Consider the following 15,659-nt stretch of genomic DNA (forward strand, 5'->3'; position numbering starts at 1 on the left):
CCCATGCTCGAATAGGAGCAGGATGAAGAAAATCTTATATTTCCTGCCCCCTTCTAAATAATAATAGCCGAAATGGTTAGCTATACACAACTAGCTATAAAGTCATACTGTATAAAGTCAGACAAACCAAACAAAATACATCCAAAGACTAGAAAAGCACTCGGAGAGTGCAGACCTCCGCCAAGGCAGATCAGTGCCCCCCCTCTCCAATCACCACCAAAATATAATCATTTGTTCCTTGTGCCAGTATCAACATTTCCTGAAAATTTCATCCAAATCCATCCATAACTTTTTGAGTTATCTTGCTAACAGTCAAACAAACAGACAAACAGACAAGCCCCGATGAAAACATAACCTCCGCTGTTCCTTGGCAGAGGTAACAAAACTAACCAATGCAATGCAATGATATTTATCCCAATATAAAACTATATTGTAATTATTGTTTTATGTCCCAGACCCCTGTTAGAAAAGAAACACCTGAATTCAACATGTCCCAATACTTTTGTCCATATAGTGTATAACAGTGGATAAATACACACATGTAGTATGTAGAAGCAGATAGAGGAAAACCCTGATGGATCAGTGTAGCACCTGTTCTCCTCTGGGAGACTCTGATGATAACATGGTGTCGAGGGCTGATAATTATCATGTACACCATTCATCTCATGGGAACCCAAACAAATAATACCCCACTGCTGCCTGACACAACTACCTTATTTTTCTATAACCATTCGCTTTAACTCAACTGCTGCACACACAGTAAAATGAGCTTCAACTGTTTACAGTATTGAGGTAATACAGGAGGTTAGAAGAAACATGTTTATGGTACAGAGAGGAGCATGGTGGAATAATACATGATATATATAAAAAAAAATGCATATTAGTATGTACTGCAATATGCAGTGTAGGACGGACGGACAGAAACTGGGAAATTACAGAAGGAGAAAAGACAGTGTTTTATTTGAGATAGATAGATAGATAGATAGATAGATAGATAGATAGATAGATAGATAGATAGATAGATAGATAGATAGATAGATAGATAGATAGATAGATAGATAGATAGATAGATAGATAGATAGATAGATAGATAGATAGATAGATAGATAGATAGATAGATAACAGTGTTTTATTTGGGTTGGATGGATGGATGGATGGATGATGATGATGATGATAGACAGATAGAAAGAAGACGGAGTGTTTTATTTGGGATGGATGGATGGATGGAGGAGGAGGAGGAGGAGGAGGAGGATGATGAAGATAGAAAGAAGACGGAGTGTTTTATTTGGGATGGAGGATGAGGATCAGACAGACAGACAGAAAGACAGAAAGACAGAAAGAAAGAAAAAGAAAGAAAGAGGGAAATTACAGAAGCAGAGAAGGCCGTGTTTTATTTGGGTTGGAGCTGAAAAAAGCTGGTGTTTTTGTAATAAAGCCAACAGTCCTGACCACTGCCCTTCTGTTTGGGATGTCTTGTAAACCCTCCAGGGTCAGGCACCCTGTGGTGTGTATGAAAATAAAGACTCTGTAAATACATAGAGGACAGAAACCAGGTTAATCCTTACCTTTCCACATAATAGCCCTCCACAGCTGAGCCTCCGTCTGCACTGGGTGGCTGCCAACTGAGGAACACATAGTCCTTGTTGACGTCACACACCTGTAGGGCCAGAGGTGAAGCAGGACCTCCGAGCACCGCAGCCGACGCATCTGCAGCACAGAAGAAGAAGAAGAAGAAGTCTGTAAGTGGAAGACGGGAGCCACAGAGGGAACAAGTGGTCTAAAAATGAGTTACACAAAGAGTTTACAGAAGCATAGCCCTGCCAGGTTGGACAGAAAACACAACAGTATCAAATTAGAATGGGACACATTTCTGGCTAAAACCATATATTTTCACATTATTATGAGATCCAACCATAGCACGTAATGTGATAACTTATGTGTGAAAATACTGAGGTTATTGTTTGAACGTATCCACTGATCCATTCATGAAACACTTCTACTGATCTGTTTTTATCAGTCTGACCTGGGAGCCATAAGCATCTAAAGGAATTAGATCATATATGAGAGAGAAAGAAAGAAAGAAAGAGTAAAAAAGAAAAATGAAAGACAAAAGAAAGAAAAAAAAAGAAAGAAAGAATGAAAGAAGAAAGAAAAAGTAAAAAAGAAACAAAGAATGAAAGAAAGAAGAAAAAGTGAAAAAGAAACAAACAAACAAACAAAGAATGAAATAATGAAAGAAAGAAAAAGTGAAAAAGACAAAGAACAAAGAATGAAAGAAAGAAAAAGTGAAAAAGAAAGAAAAAGAAAGACAGAAACACAAAGAAAGAAAGAAAGAAAGAAAGAAAGAAAGAAAGAAAGAAACAAACAAACAAGGTATCAGGAATTAGATCATATATAAGAAAGAAAGAAAGAAAGATAGAAAGAAGTTATCAAAAAAGAAAGAAAGAGAAAGAACAAAAGAGAAAGAAAGACAGAAAGAGAAAGAAAGATAGAAAGAAAGAAAGAAAGAAAGAAAAAGAAAGAAAGAGTAAAAAGAAAAATGAAAGACAAAAGAAAGAAAGAAAGAATGAAAGAAGAAAGAAAAAGTAAAAAAGAAACAAAGAATGAAAGAAAGAAGAAAAAGTGAAAAAGAAACAAACAAACAAACAAAGAATGAAATAATGAAAGAAAGAAAAAGTGAAAAAGACAGAAAGAACAAAGAATGAAAGAAAGAAAAAGTGAAAAAGAAAGAAAAAGACAGAAACACAAAGAAAGAAAGAAAGAAAGAAAGAAAGAAAGAAACAAACAAACAAACAAACAAGGTATCAGGAATTAGATCATATATAAGAAAGAAAGAAAGAAAGAAAGAAAGAAAGAAGTTATCAAAAAAGAAAGAAAGAGAAAGAACGAAAGAGAAAGAAAGACAGAAAGAGAAAGAAAGATAGAAAGAAAGAAAGAAAGAAAGAAAGAAAAAGAAAGAAAGAGTAAAAAGAAAAATGAAAGACAAAAGAAAGAAAGAAAGAATGAAAGAAGAAAGAAAAAGTAAAAAAGAAACAAAGAATGAAAGAAAGAAGAAAAAGTGAAAAAGAAAGAAACAAACAAAGAATGAAATAATGAAAGAAAGAAAAAGAGAAAAAGAAAGAAAAAAGTAACAGAAACAAACAAACAAACAAACAAAGAAGGTATCAGGAATTAGATCATATCGAAGAAAGAAAGAAAGAAAGAAAGAAAGAAAAAGTGAAAAAGAAAGAAACAAAGAATGAAAGAATGAAAGAAAGAAAAAGTGAAAAAGAAAGAAAAAGAAAGACAGAAACACAAAGAAAGAAAGAAAGAAAGAAAGAAAGAAACAAACAAACAAACAAACAAGGTATCAGGAATTAGATCATATATAAGAAAGAAAGAAAGAAAGAAAGAAAGAAAGAAGTTATCAAAAAAGAAAGAAAGAGAAAGAAAGACAGAAAGAGAAAGAAAGATAGAAAGAAAGAAAGAAAGAAGAAAGAAAGAAAAAGAAAAAGAAAGAAAGAGTAAAAAGAAAAATGAAAGACAAAAGAAAGAAAGGAAAGAATGAAAAAGAAAGACAAAAGTAAAAAGAAACAAGAATGAATAAAGAAGAAAAAGTGAAAAGAAATAAACAAACAAAGAATGAAATAATGAAAGAAAGAAAAAGAGAAAAAGAAAGAAAAAAGTAACAGAAACAAACAAACAAACAAACAAAGAAGGTATCAGGAATTAGATCATATAGAAGAAAGAAAGAAAGAAAGAAAGAAAAAGTGAAAAAGAAAGAAACAAAGAATGAAAGAATGAAAGAAAGAAAAAGTGAAAAAGAAAGAAAAAGAAAGACAGAAACAAAGAAAGAAAGAAAGAAAAGAAAGAAACAATAAACAAGGTATCAGGAATTAGATCATATATAAGAAAGAAGAAAGAGAAAGAAGAAAGAAAGAGGAGAGAAAGAATAAAGAAGAGAAAGAAGAAGATAGAAAGAGGAAGAGAAAGAAAGAAAGAGAAAGAAAGAAACAAACAAACAAAAACAAACAAACAAGTATCAGGAATTAGATCATATATAAGTAAGAAAGAAAGAAAGAAAGAGAAAGAAACAAACAAACAAACAAACACAAACAAACAAACAAGTATCAGGAATTAGATCATATATAAGTAAGAAAGAAAGAAAGAGAAAGAAAGAAGTTATCAAAAAAGAAAGAAAGAAAGAAAGAAAGAAAGAAAGAAAGAAAGAAAGAAAGAAAGAAAGAAAGAAAAACAAACAAGCAAGCAAACAAAGAAGGTATCAGGAAGAAACAAAGAAACAAAGACAGAAACCCAGCAGACAGTTCTTCCACTGTGTAAACCCAGTCTGACTGCTGCTAACCCATGCAGTGAATGTGCAGGGTGGGTTCAGATCAGATAAATAAAAGTGAACTCTATTTACTTGCTCATAATATTGATACAGATTTGAGGGAAAGGTGATGCACAGGACGCAGATCAGTAAAAAGTTTCTCAAAATATATAATATATACACACAAAAAACCCCCCGGATCTGATAAGACGGAGACACGGGACAAAAGGAAATGAGTAAATTATGCACGGTGGAATGAAAGACAGGCTGTGACATGTTCCAGGCGTTTTTTCTTCAGGCTCAGAATAGATGTTTTTCAACAAAAGACTGGAGTCAGCATCAGGCACATCTCTTACCTGTTTTTACATTTGCATCCTCTACCTCCCTCTGTTCCTTTTTTTTTTTTCCACGTGTGTTTTTTTCTCCCTGGTACGTCGTCTATTTATAATGCAAATATGATGCCTGAATGAAGAAGAAAACCCACAAACAGTAAAGTTCATGGATTCACTAATTAGTACCTTCAGCTCAGGCAAAAAAAAAAAACAAACTCCTTGATGAGACACGAGATGGTCTTTTCAGTTAATTACTGTGGGTTCGGACTGCTGTATGGTTTTTGTTGTGCATAATTTATTCCGTTTATGTTCCTGCGTCTCAGGCTGTTTAGGTGTAAATATATACAGCACACGTGTAGCTATTGGTGTTATATTGAAACACATCTACTCGCCAAGTCTTCTCACAAAGGCGCTCAGATGAATCTCAAATGTTGATGAGTCAGGTGGGAGTGTTTCTGCGTTTTATTTGCATGCTGCAAACAATGAGTGTCAGGAAATGGCGGTTTGTGAAGAATATATGGTTTCGCTGAACAAAGTTAACAAGCCCTGTACTGCACCAAACTGCTTGATTGATGGTGCAATTTCCCCATATGAATCAGAGGAGTTGGCTGACAGGAAATGAAAGGAGAACCAAAATCTGGTGAATACAAATAGCGTGTCCACTGAGGGAGCCTGTCACAATATCATTTATTCAGCTGGTGACAGCACATACCAACCGCACAAGTACAAATCTGTTTGTGTAGTGAGGTGTCAAAGGCGCTTTTCTACATTTATCTGTGAGTGACACTGTTTACATGCACACTGATACTACGATAATTATCCGATTTCTAAAGTTATTATTCGAATGATCATGTAAACAGGATAATCCAGGGGTGTCAAACTCATTTTCTTCCGGGGGCCACATTTAGCCCAATTTAATCTGAAGTGGACCAGACCAGTACAATAACAGCATGATAGCCAACAAATAACGGCAACTCCAAATTGTTTTAGTGCAAAAAATGACATTCAGTTATGCCAATATTGACATTTACAAACTATCCAAACAAAAAGGATGTGACTAACCTGAAAAAAATGAAATTTGTTAAGAAATATAAGTACAATTTTATCAATACAATACCTAGACTTATCATTTATCTGTGCTTGCGCTAGGAAAATGAGAGATACAGCCACGGTGGCTACATTAGTAGAAATGAGTGTAGTCACAAAAAGCCACAGCCAGTCTGGGTCCAGTCTGGCTCCAGTCTGGGTCCCTGCAGTGGGGCGTGTAGCGGACTGCAGCGACAAGCATAGCTCCCCCAGGAAATTTTGGGAAAAATGAAGTCTTTTTCCTGCATTCTGGTGCATTTTGAGTTTAAAAATATGTTCAATCTGGCTTCAGTTTCATACAAAAAAAAAATCATTAAAAATTAACTTAAGTCAACATTTTCATCTAAATTATTTTTATTTCTAATCTAATGTATAACAAAACAATAAATGATAATTTTGATTATTTTATATTATTATATTATTATATATTTATTATGATTATAGACTTACAAATACAATCATTCCAACCACTGATGTTCATGTCTCTCAATTAATCCACCAGGGGGCACCGCTCTTAATTAACCATACTGGACAAATACCACGAAGAAGAGTAAAGTTTATTGAGAAGAAGAAGAAAGTTAGTAATAACAAACATGGAGACGACAGAGGTAACACTAATGTGATACTAATGTTGCAGCGTTTTCGCTGGTAAGGTTTAAAAGCTTAGCTTCAGCAGGTAGAGAAAAGAGAAATGAGCCATAAGTTTTGTTTTCACTTCCGCTGGCGGCGGCCTGCACCGCTCCGTACCCCCAGTGGTATTTTCTGTCTGGGTATGCATCCGCCAGTACCTGGAAAACAGATGGAATGTACGCAGATGCAGAGGACGGACAGAATGCTCCGTCCGTATCCGTCTGTGACTTTAACGTTACTTGCAGTCAGCGTTACTTTTATCACCATCATTTATTTGAAAAATCTCCACACTGCTGACTTTACTCCTCCACAGCGTACCTGCTGCACTTAACTATGAATGTCACGCTGCCATAAGTGGTAAAATACCTTCGCCACTGTGGCTACACAGGTTGAAAACAACTTCACCAACCAGGAAAATGCATCGCCAATGGTGATGTGGCGATAGGCTAGTGCAAGCCTAGTTTATACATATGCATTACAGATCAGATCTACAAAGACACAAAACATTTAGTAACAGGCAGAATATTGTTAAAATCGCACTTAATTTTCTTTAGACATTTCAGGTTGTTTATATTGGTTCAGGTTATTCATATTTTATTGTTACAGGATAGTTTGTCAATGTAAACATTTTCATAATTTAATGTTTTTTGCGCTAAAAAATTGGTGTTGTCATTATTTATAGATTATAATGATACTATTTTCGAGTTTGATGCCCTAATTTGCACTTTGACTATTCATCCCACAGACCGGTTTGGAACTTTTGGTGGGCCGGTTTTGGCCCCTGGGCCGTATGTTTGACACCTGTGGGATAATCTGATCTGTTTTATCAGAAAGCAGCAGTAATCTGATTCTGAGAAATCAGATTAACACACCTGGATTTCTCCAATGTCTTCCTACATGTATTCAGGTTAACCTGATTTATTTCAGTCTTTTACATCTGTACATCACCACAATTAAAGTTGTAGAAAAGAGAAGTTTCATAGTAAAACATGAGCATAAGACAGTGAGCCTGTTTACATAATCATAAAAGTCCGATAACTGGGAGTAAATGGATAATTGTAATAATCGGATGTAACGTATTTGCACGCACTGAAGAAATGCGATAATCTTGAAAAACCCTAGTTTAGACGCTCCAGTCCATTATCGGATTTTGGAATGTGATTTATTTTGTTGTTTTACATCTGCGCATGTATAAAAACAATTAAAAGCGTAGAAATTGAAAGTTATGTAGTCAAACGTAAGGAGGAGTTTGATCAAATACAATCAAAATGGTGGACTTCCTGTTGGTCTGACGTCATCAGTCCAACTGACTTTTTTGTAGATCTCATTGAGATACATATGTATACCAAATTTTGTTCCATTCGGAGCATGCTGCGAAGACTAATGGTCTTTAGGGGGTGCTATAGAGCCATTTTTGTAGGCTCATTTACGAAATGTGTAAAATCTCAAATTTTTTGCTGCCACTCATGATTTTGCCAAAAAAAAAAAAAAAGGCTTTTCACTGATATTCAGGCCCTCAGAAATGCAAAGGAATGTCCAGAATAATAATAAACAAAGCAAATACAAGAGGACTGAACCAGTGATAAATAAAACAACAGTTTGCTTGATATCCCAGGAGAGACACAAGATTATGTATTTTTATTTTCCTCACTAATTACCACCACTTACCTTCTAAAGATTTTTTTCCCTCTGCATTCCCACTGGATATTTTTTATTCTATTTGAATGTTCTTATACCATTAGCAGAATGCCTTGTTTAATATAAGACAATTTGTTCTCTTACAGTGCATCATATTCTGGCCCCTGTACACTGAAATGAATACCCATTCTTTTATTTATGAATATATATAATTGTACATTTAGAAAGCAATTTGGGGAAAAAAAAACACATGTAACAACAACTTATTTTATGGATCTTAACCCATAAAGACCCAAACAGCCACTGGTGACCAAAAGCATCTACTGATCTAAAATGTTTAATACCTGTTAATCCTCTAATTCTATCAATACATGTAAATAATTGGTGTAAAATACAGTTTGTCATCTTTTCATGGTCATCAGATATGACCCATTTGGACGTTCAGAGGCTCCATAGTTACCATGGAAACACTGTCATCTTCTACAATATTGATTCACCAGTAAAACCCATGGAGTTGGATCAGTGACAGTGGATGGAGACACTGGGTTTATGTTCAATTAATGATATATTTTTGCCAAAAAAAAAAAAAAATCACTTTTTCTGCATTTTTCTTTGTTATTGATATAATGATCCTCAACTTTACTCTGAGCTTTTATGAACATCTACATGATCAGTGAATTAAATGTTGGAAAATACCTGATTTTCACCGAAAAAAAAAACAAACTCAAAATACAGAAGATAATATTACAATAAATGGTGATAAACCATTTAAGGAAGGTTAAATATAGAGAAAAATTCATTTTGGAACTGCCACAAATGTCACACTGGGTCCTTATGGGTTAACATTAAAAATCTCATCACATTATGAGTAAACGTATTGCGTTGATCCTGACCTGTGACGTACACAAAAGCACTATGTTCCTTTATTCCGTCGTGGGTCCTCAGCTGCACAGTGTAAACACCTTCATGCTCCTTGTACACAGCCCCTAAAGTGATGGAGGCCTTGTCATTGGTGGTCTTCATGTCCACAGTGTGGGATGGATGCAGCTGGATCCCTGAAAAATACAAACAACAAACATACAAACTAAGGCTGGGCAATAAAACAAAAACGATACATATTGCAAAATAACTTTTCCTCAACAGAAATATGAGACATTTTTGATACAATTTTGATAGAATTCATTAGTTCATGTTTTGACAGACATAAGAACAGCCAATCATAATTAAGTAGCACCGCACCGAACCAATCACACTAGAGCTATGTCAAGTTCAGTTGACACACACAGCACAGGTGTAAGAGCAGCCACAGCACACACTAATGTTTGGGCTGCAGTGGGAGATAATGAGTGTTCCCTCAGGAGGAAAGGTGACCAAGAACTTGGGCGACTGGGTGACTGAAAAACAAGCTGTGAACTGTTTCAGTTCAGGGCCTTCAATACAATACGGAGGTGTACCGAACGAATACATATAGTCTATGTGAAGAACGCACCCCCACGTACATACCCCTGGTTTTGTTTCAGAAGGGAGCAGGTTTGATTCTGACATTGGTGGGGACTCAAAAGTGCTCCATGGCAGCATTCCTGAAAGTTGATGTTTTTTTGCATTTGCGATCATAATTTCATGTAGAGCTGATCAAACAAGCAAACAATCCTAGTGAGTCGGTTCTAGCCATTTTGGCACCCTAGGTGAGATATGAATTTGGTGCCCCCTCCCCTTATAACACACACACACACACATATATATATATATATATATATATATATATATATATATATATATATATATATATGGGGGGTGGGGGGGCATGAAGAGGAGATACATGAACCATGAGATGTGATGCACAAAGCAGCCAGCAGTAAACCACATTGAAACATATGTAAAACAGCCAACCAGCAGTAAACCATATAGAAACATAAATAAATCAGATAGAAACATATATAAACCACATAGAAACATGTATCAAACAGTCAACTTGCAGTAAACCACATCGAAACATGAATAAATCAGATAGAAACATATATAAACCAGCCAACCAGCAGTAAACCATATAGAAACATATATAAACCACAAAGAAACATATATAAAATGGCCAGCTAGCAGTAAACCATATAGAACCATAAATAAATCAGATAGAAACATATATAAACCAGCCAACCAGCAGTAAACCAGATAGAAACATATATAAACCACATAGAAGCATATATAACCCAGTTCAGCAGCAGTAAACCACACACCTTAGCAGATATCTCATATCTTAATCATCTACAGTTCCGTTATTAGCCAGCTTTGCTTCATTTCATTTCAGTTCAGCTAGCTGTTGCTAGCAAAATAAAATGTTTTTTAACATTATAAAAGGTTACATCCCTTTGGATTATTTTTCTGCCTCCTCTTCTCTCCTCTTCTAAACTATGCAGTTCAGGCCTTGGAAGGCCTTTTCATGGTGATAAACTCTCCAGCCTTTACCTGGATGCTTAGTTCTGTCAGACTGTCATTCAGCTCTGCTCTGTCTGTGTCACTCACACACACAGTGAGCTCTGGTCTGGGAGAGCTCACCTGAGAAATTACAGGGGGGTTGTTGTTTTGTTTTTTTTCCCCTCTCATTTCTTTATTTTTAAGACAATTAATGAGAAATTATCATGTTATCAGTTATCAGCCTATGCCATGAACTGGCCCTGCACACATGGACACGGGAAAGCAGGCAGGCACGCATGCATACAAACAGACACATGTACAAATGTACATGTAAATGACACCTCTGATTTTCAAATCCGTCCAGCTGACGTGACCCAGGCAGAACAAATGCATACATGTTGACAACTTACACTAAGCGGTTGGAGATACAAACTGCGTCCTGTATAGTCCGACTTTTTTTTCCTCCTGTCCTGTCCAACTAGCAGGTAACTGTAGCTTTTATAAGTAGATGGAGTAACAGCGGGGACGGCCAATCACATGTACAATAGCAAAATCGCAGAGCCAATCGGAGAATGATAATTAGGTTAGAGGCGGGACTTCTAGCAGAGACCGACTATTAACCCTTTGTGTGCCATAATCATAGACTAAACACTACGGACAGCGGTTGTGTTGGTAGGGACTTCACAGTCGTGGCTGGATATCGGTAGGGCTGTGTCCCTAGCATTCCTGTGCAATTCTACGCCCCTGTTGTTTCGTGTAGATGGTCTGTTTTGTTTGTGTTCTCTTTTAAAACTTGAAAGCTTTGTCCTGCTGGTCAGACTTTTAGTTTAGTTTTAAATATATGCACCTGTTTTATTGATCCGAAACAGTTGTATAATGTTCTTCAGCACATCTGTCATGTTCAACCTGACAGAAAACACAGGGTTACAAAAAAATGTTTTTTGCCAGTTGTCTAGGTTTTTTCAACTGAATTAGGACCATTTTGCACCGCTAAATCCAAAAATGACATCTGTTTTTCTCAATCAGGTCAGGTTTTTTTTGCTAATTTGATTTTGAAAAATTTGATCTTCTCACAAAATTGATTACAGTTTTGTGTCTTTATCAGTTGATTTTTTATATAGTTCTCACCCAAAATAGGTTTTAAGAGAAAAAAAAAATCATTTGATCACTTGATTCCTGTTAGGTACAATGGTGTATTCACGGCAGATGTAGCAGAATACGTCAGGCTTATTTTTGCAAGATCTTCTAGTCGAAGCCATTTCATTCACCTGTAATATTAAAAAAAACCATTAATCATAAATTGGCAAAAGTAAAATCTTCAGAACTCGTTTATTGCAAGAAATATGAAAGAATTTTGTATCATATGATGTGAAAATGCCCATAAATGTAAGCAAAAATGTTAAAAAGCCAATATGTAGCATAGTTCAGAAAGCTGACCTGATTGAGCAAAATTAATGTGATTTTTGGATTCAGCACACCAAAATGATCCTAAATCAGCTCAAAAAACTTAAACAATAAATTTGTTGTTGACCAGTGAAAAAATCAGATTTAAATAAAAAATAACACACAACTTTAAACATCTTCACAACTAACATATAAGCAATGGAAAATTTAAGATTGACAAAAATAGTGATTTGATTTATATCATGATACATATTGATATCGTCTGATATGAAAAAAGTTGTCGTGATAGGATTTTTTTCCATATCACCCAGCCCTAGTGCAAACCCACAGAGGATGCATTGCTTTTAATAATGACACTGACATTTTTATGAGCACTTACCATCTCTGAACCAGCTGACGTCCTGTTGGAAGGGCAGCAGCGGGGAGGTGAAGGTGACCTGCAGGGTGAGGCTATCACCCTCCTTCACCCATGACGGTTGGAAGGAGGCACCAAACCGGGCTTCTGGCTCCAACTCCCAAACTAGAAGAACAGGACAGAGCAAGATTAATTAACCTTTTAACAACGGCAATCTCTCCGACGCTGCATTTTGCACTTTACAGTATTTAACCCTTTCATGCATAGTGGTCACTACAGTGGACAGTTATTCTACAGGTGTTTTCTTGTGTATTCGTGAATTTTGTTGTTTTAGTTTCATATCAGCCAACACATTGAATGCTTATGCATCATCGCAAACACTACAATTGATAGCATTACTGTCACTTTGCTGTTCTTGATAAACCTGATCTAACATGTTTGAGTGTAAATCAATTGCTTGTTATTGTTATTAGACTGGAATTAACAACAAAAAGTTGTGTTTTTTTGCATATTATGTCCATGAATTGAGTAATGACTAGCATTAGAGTATAATGTACAGATTAACAGCATTAAAATGTTTTTATTTCAGAGTTTTCACACTGTATATCAGTAAATACATGTTTCTTTGCTTCAAAAATTAAATGCATGGTGTCCAGCTGAGTGGACATTTTTGCAATTCCATGAAACATACAGTAGCTTCATAAACAAAATTTCAATTGCATTATTTTTTTAATGCCTAAAGAGGAATAAAATCACTCAGGAAAAAAAAAAAATCTTGATTAAGGTTCTCATAATTCATGCATGATAGGGTTAAATTACTGTAACTCATGAACCGTTAGTGCTATCCACAAAATTCAAACAGTATCCTGAGCTTTCCGACACTATGTAACACTTTATGGCACCAATGTGGGACTGTGTTACAAGTAGAAAGGAACTGTTTCAGAGACTTTCACACAGGCTAACAAACGCCTGAATGTTCAAGACCAAAAAGCATGTTTGAGCAGATGTAAAATAGTTGAAAGTTTATTCCTACAATCTCAGACAGTTTCATTATGGACATATACAGTTGTTTGAGTAATCAATCTGCTAAAAACTTCAAGTCCGTTTTTTTTTTTTTTCGTCTTTTTTACTAAAACACACTTTTTTTTTTTTTTTTTTACGAATTTATTCTTTATAATAATGCTAAATAATGGCCAGATATTCAAAGGTAAGTTCTTCCTGAAAACAAAGGTGCAAAATAATTGGCAAAAAATAAATTTTCTGACACTTTTGTTGCAAAGAAAACATGAAGACACCTGTTACAATGGCAGTCTTAAAATGGTTAAATCGGGGGTGTCAAACTCATTTTAGTTCAGGTTCCACAGTCAGCCTAATTTTTATCTCAAGCCAAACCAGTAAAATAATAACATAATGGCTTATACATAATGACAACTCCAAGTTTTTCTCTTTGTTTTAGAGCAATAAAAAGATTGAATTATGAAAATATTTACATTTGCAAACTATTCATTCACAAAAAAGACATGAATAACAGAAAAAAATGAAGTTTCTTTAGAACAACAAATGCAACATTAATAATATTATGCATCAACTTATCCTTTATGCATGTGCATTACACACAATGTTACACAAACATTTAGTAACAGGCAGAATATTGATAAAATTCTGAAGTTTAGAATTTGGAACCAAAATAAATCAAATCAACTTTATGTATAAAGCACTTTAAAAACAACACAGTTAGCCAAAATGCTGTACACAGACATAAAAACAAATAAAAAACATAAAAGAATGAATAAACACAATAAAAGTAACAACGATCTACAATATTATGTGTCAGTTTGTTATTAACACAACTTACAGATCGGATCTACAAAGGCACAAAACTTTTAGCAACAGACAAAATATTGTTAAAATTGCACTTCATTTTCAGGTTGTTCGCATTTTATTTTTAAAGGCTTATTATGGTATTGTTTTAATTAAGATCACATTGGTCTGTATGTGGACCCTGAACTAAAACGAGTTCAACACCCTCGACTGTTAATATCTTCAGCGTAATTTTTGCACTTAATCATGCCGTGGGTCGGATTAGAACCGTCGGTGGGTCGGTTTTGGCCCACGGGCCGCATGTTTGACACCTGTGGCTTTGATGATTATTGCTGGGAAGGTAAACGTGAAGATAAGGATACAAACAAAAAAGGACGGGGAGAGAATGAGGTTAATGCAGTAGGCAAAGAACAAGAGTAAAGAGGGAACAAGGCGGTAAATTAATTCATAGCTGAAAAATTAAAACAGAGGCAGAACACGAAAAATAATGGAAATGGAAATGAAAATGAAAATGGCCCTATTTCCAGACAAATGTAAAACTGTTAACAAAAACTAGGTCCAGATAGAGCGTTACTGCATAATTAAACATACCATCCACAGGCCACATGTAACCCACTGAAGCTTTCCTATCCAGTCGGTAGAACATTAATACATTCAGAAAATTAGAGCCAAACATTTGTTCTGGTGTTTACAACAACTACAAATAGCTTTTTTATTTTTTTGCAATAGCATTTCTGCAAATAACATTTCACCTAAGCTTTTTACACTAACAGCATCAAAACCAGTTAAAAGTGATTAATATTTCCTGTGAATCGACTGCATTTTGTATATTTCCTGGGTAAAAATATTTTGTGGCTCTACATCATATGTGTCAAACATACTAGCTGTGGGCCAAAACCATACCACCAAAGTGTCCAATCCAACCCACAGGATGAATTTGTGAAATGTAAAAATTACACGGTGATATAACAGTCAATGACGTCAGTTTTTTTTTGGTTTTTTTTTTGCAACAGCATTTTTGCAAATAGCATTTCACCTAAGCTTTTTACACCAACACCATCAAAACCAGTTAAAAGTGATGAACATTTCCTGTGAATAGGACTCCAACCTAGAACCATCATGAGTCCTAGAACCATCATGTTTTTTTTTTTTGTTTTTTGTTTTTTTTCGTGAGTCCTAGAACCCTCATGAAATTTTACATTTTGTAAGCATATGTGATGGTCTTTCAGAAAATAAGTTCTTTTGGTTGGTACTCCTTGTCATACCTGTGGTATTTGAAAGTGAAAATTAATGAAAAATGTTATTTTGCGATTTTATTATGACAAAAACAACAACAAAAAAGGATCATACCCATTAATAAATGCTGAGCTGATTACTCTATATACTTATGTAAAAGGATGTGTAATTATTTGCAATATATCATATTTGGTTTGTGTTTAATTGGTCAATAAATATAGGGATTCGTAAAAGTTTCAAGTTTATTTTCCAGATTTCACAAGGTCATACCACAGTCCCAATAAAGACAATATTATTGAGAATATACATATGCAATCTATATGTGGTAGTCTTCCTTTACTGAAAATTTCATGCATTTAGCTAGAAAACTTACTGAGATATTGCATTTTAAACTTTGCTGTATTTTAAGATGATCACGAAATGCACTAAAAACAGC

At 35.0% G+C, this 15,659-nt stretch overlaps 1 protein-coding gene across 2 annotated transcripts in view; it reads right to left on the reverse strand.

Moving 5' to 3' along the window:
• Positions 1-15,659, reverse strand: part of myom3 (myomesin 3) — a 249,462-nt gene that overhangs the window by 121,165 nt on the left and 112,638 nt on the right. For both annotated transcript variants that reach the window (XM_030159207.1, XM_030159208.1), the window contains exons 9-11: positions 12,191-12,331; positions 8,889-9,050; positions 1,566-1,707 (exon numbers count right to left, since the gene is read on the reverse strand). In XM_030159207.1, the coding sequence (XP_030015067.1) occupies positions 1,566-1,707; positions 8,889-9,050; positions 12,191-12,331 (445 nt within the window). The remainder of the gene's footprint in view (positions 1-1,565; positions 1,708-8,888; positions 9,051-12,190; positions 12,332-15,659) is intronic.

The sequence above is a fragment of the Sphaeramia orbicularis genome, chromosome 16, assembly GCF_902148855.1.
Source record: "Sphaeramia orbicularis chromosome 16, fSphaOr1.1, whole genome shotgun sequence".
NCBI classification, from domain to species: Eukaryota; Metazoa; Chordata; class Actinopteri; order Kurtiformes; family Apogonidae; genus Sphaeramia; species Sphaeramia orbicularis.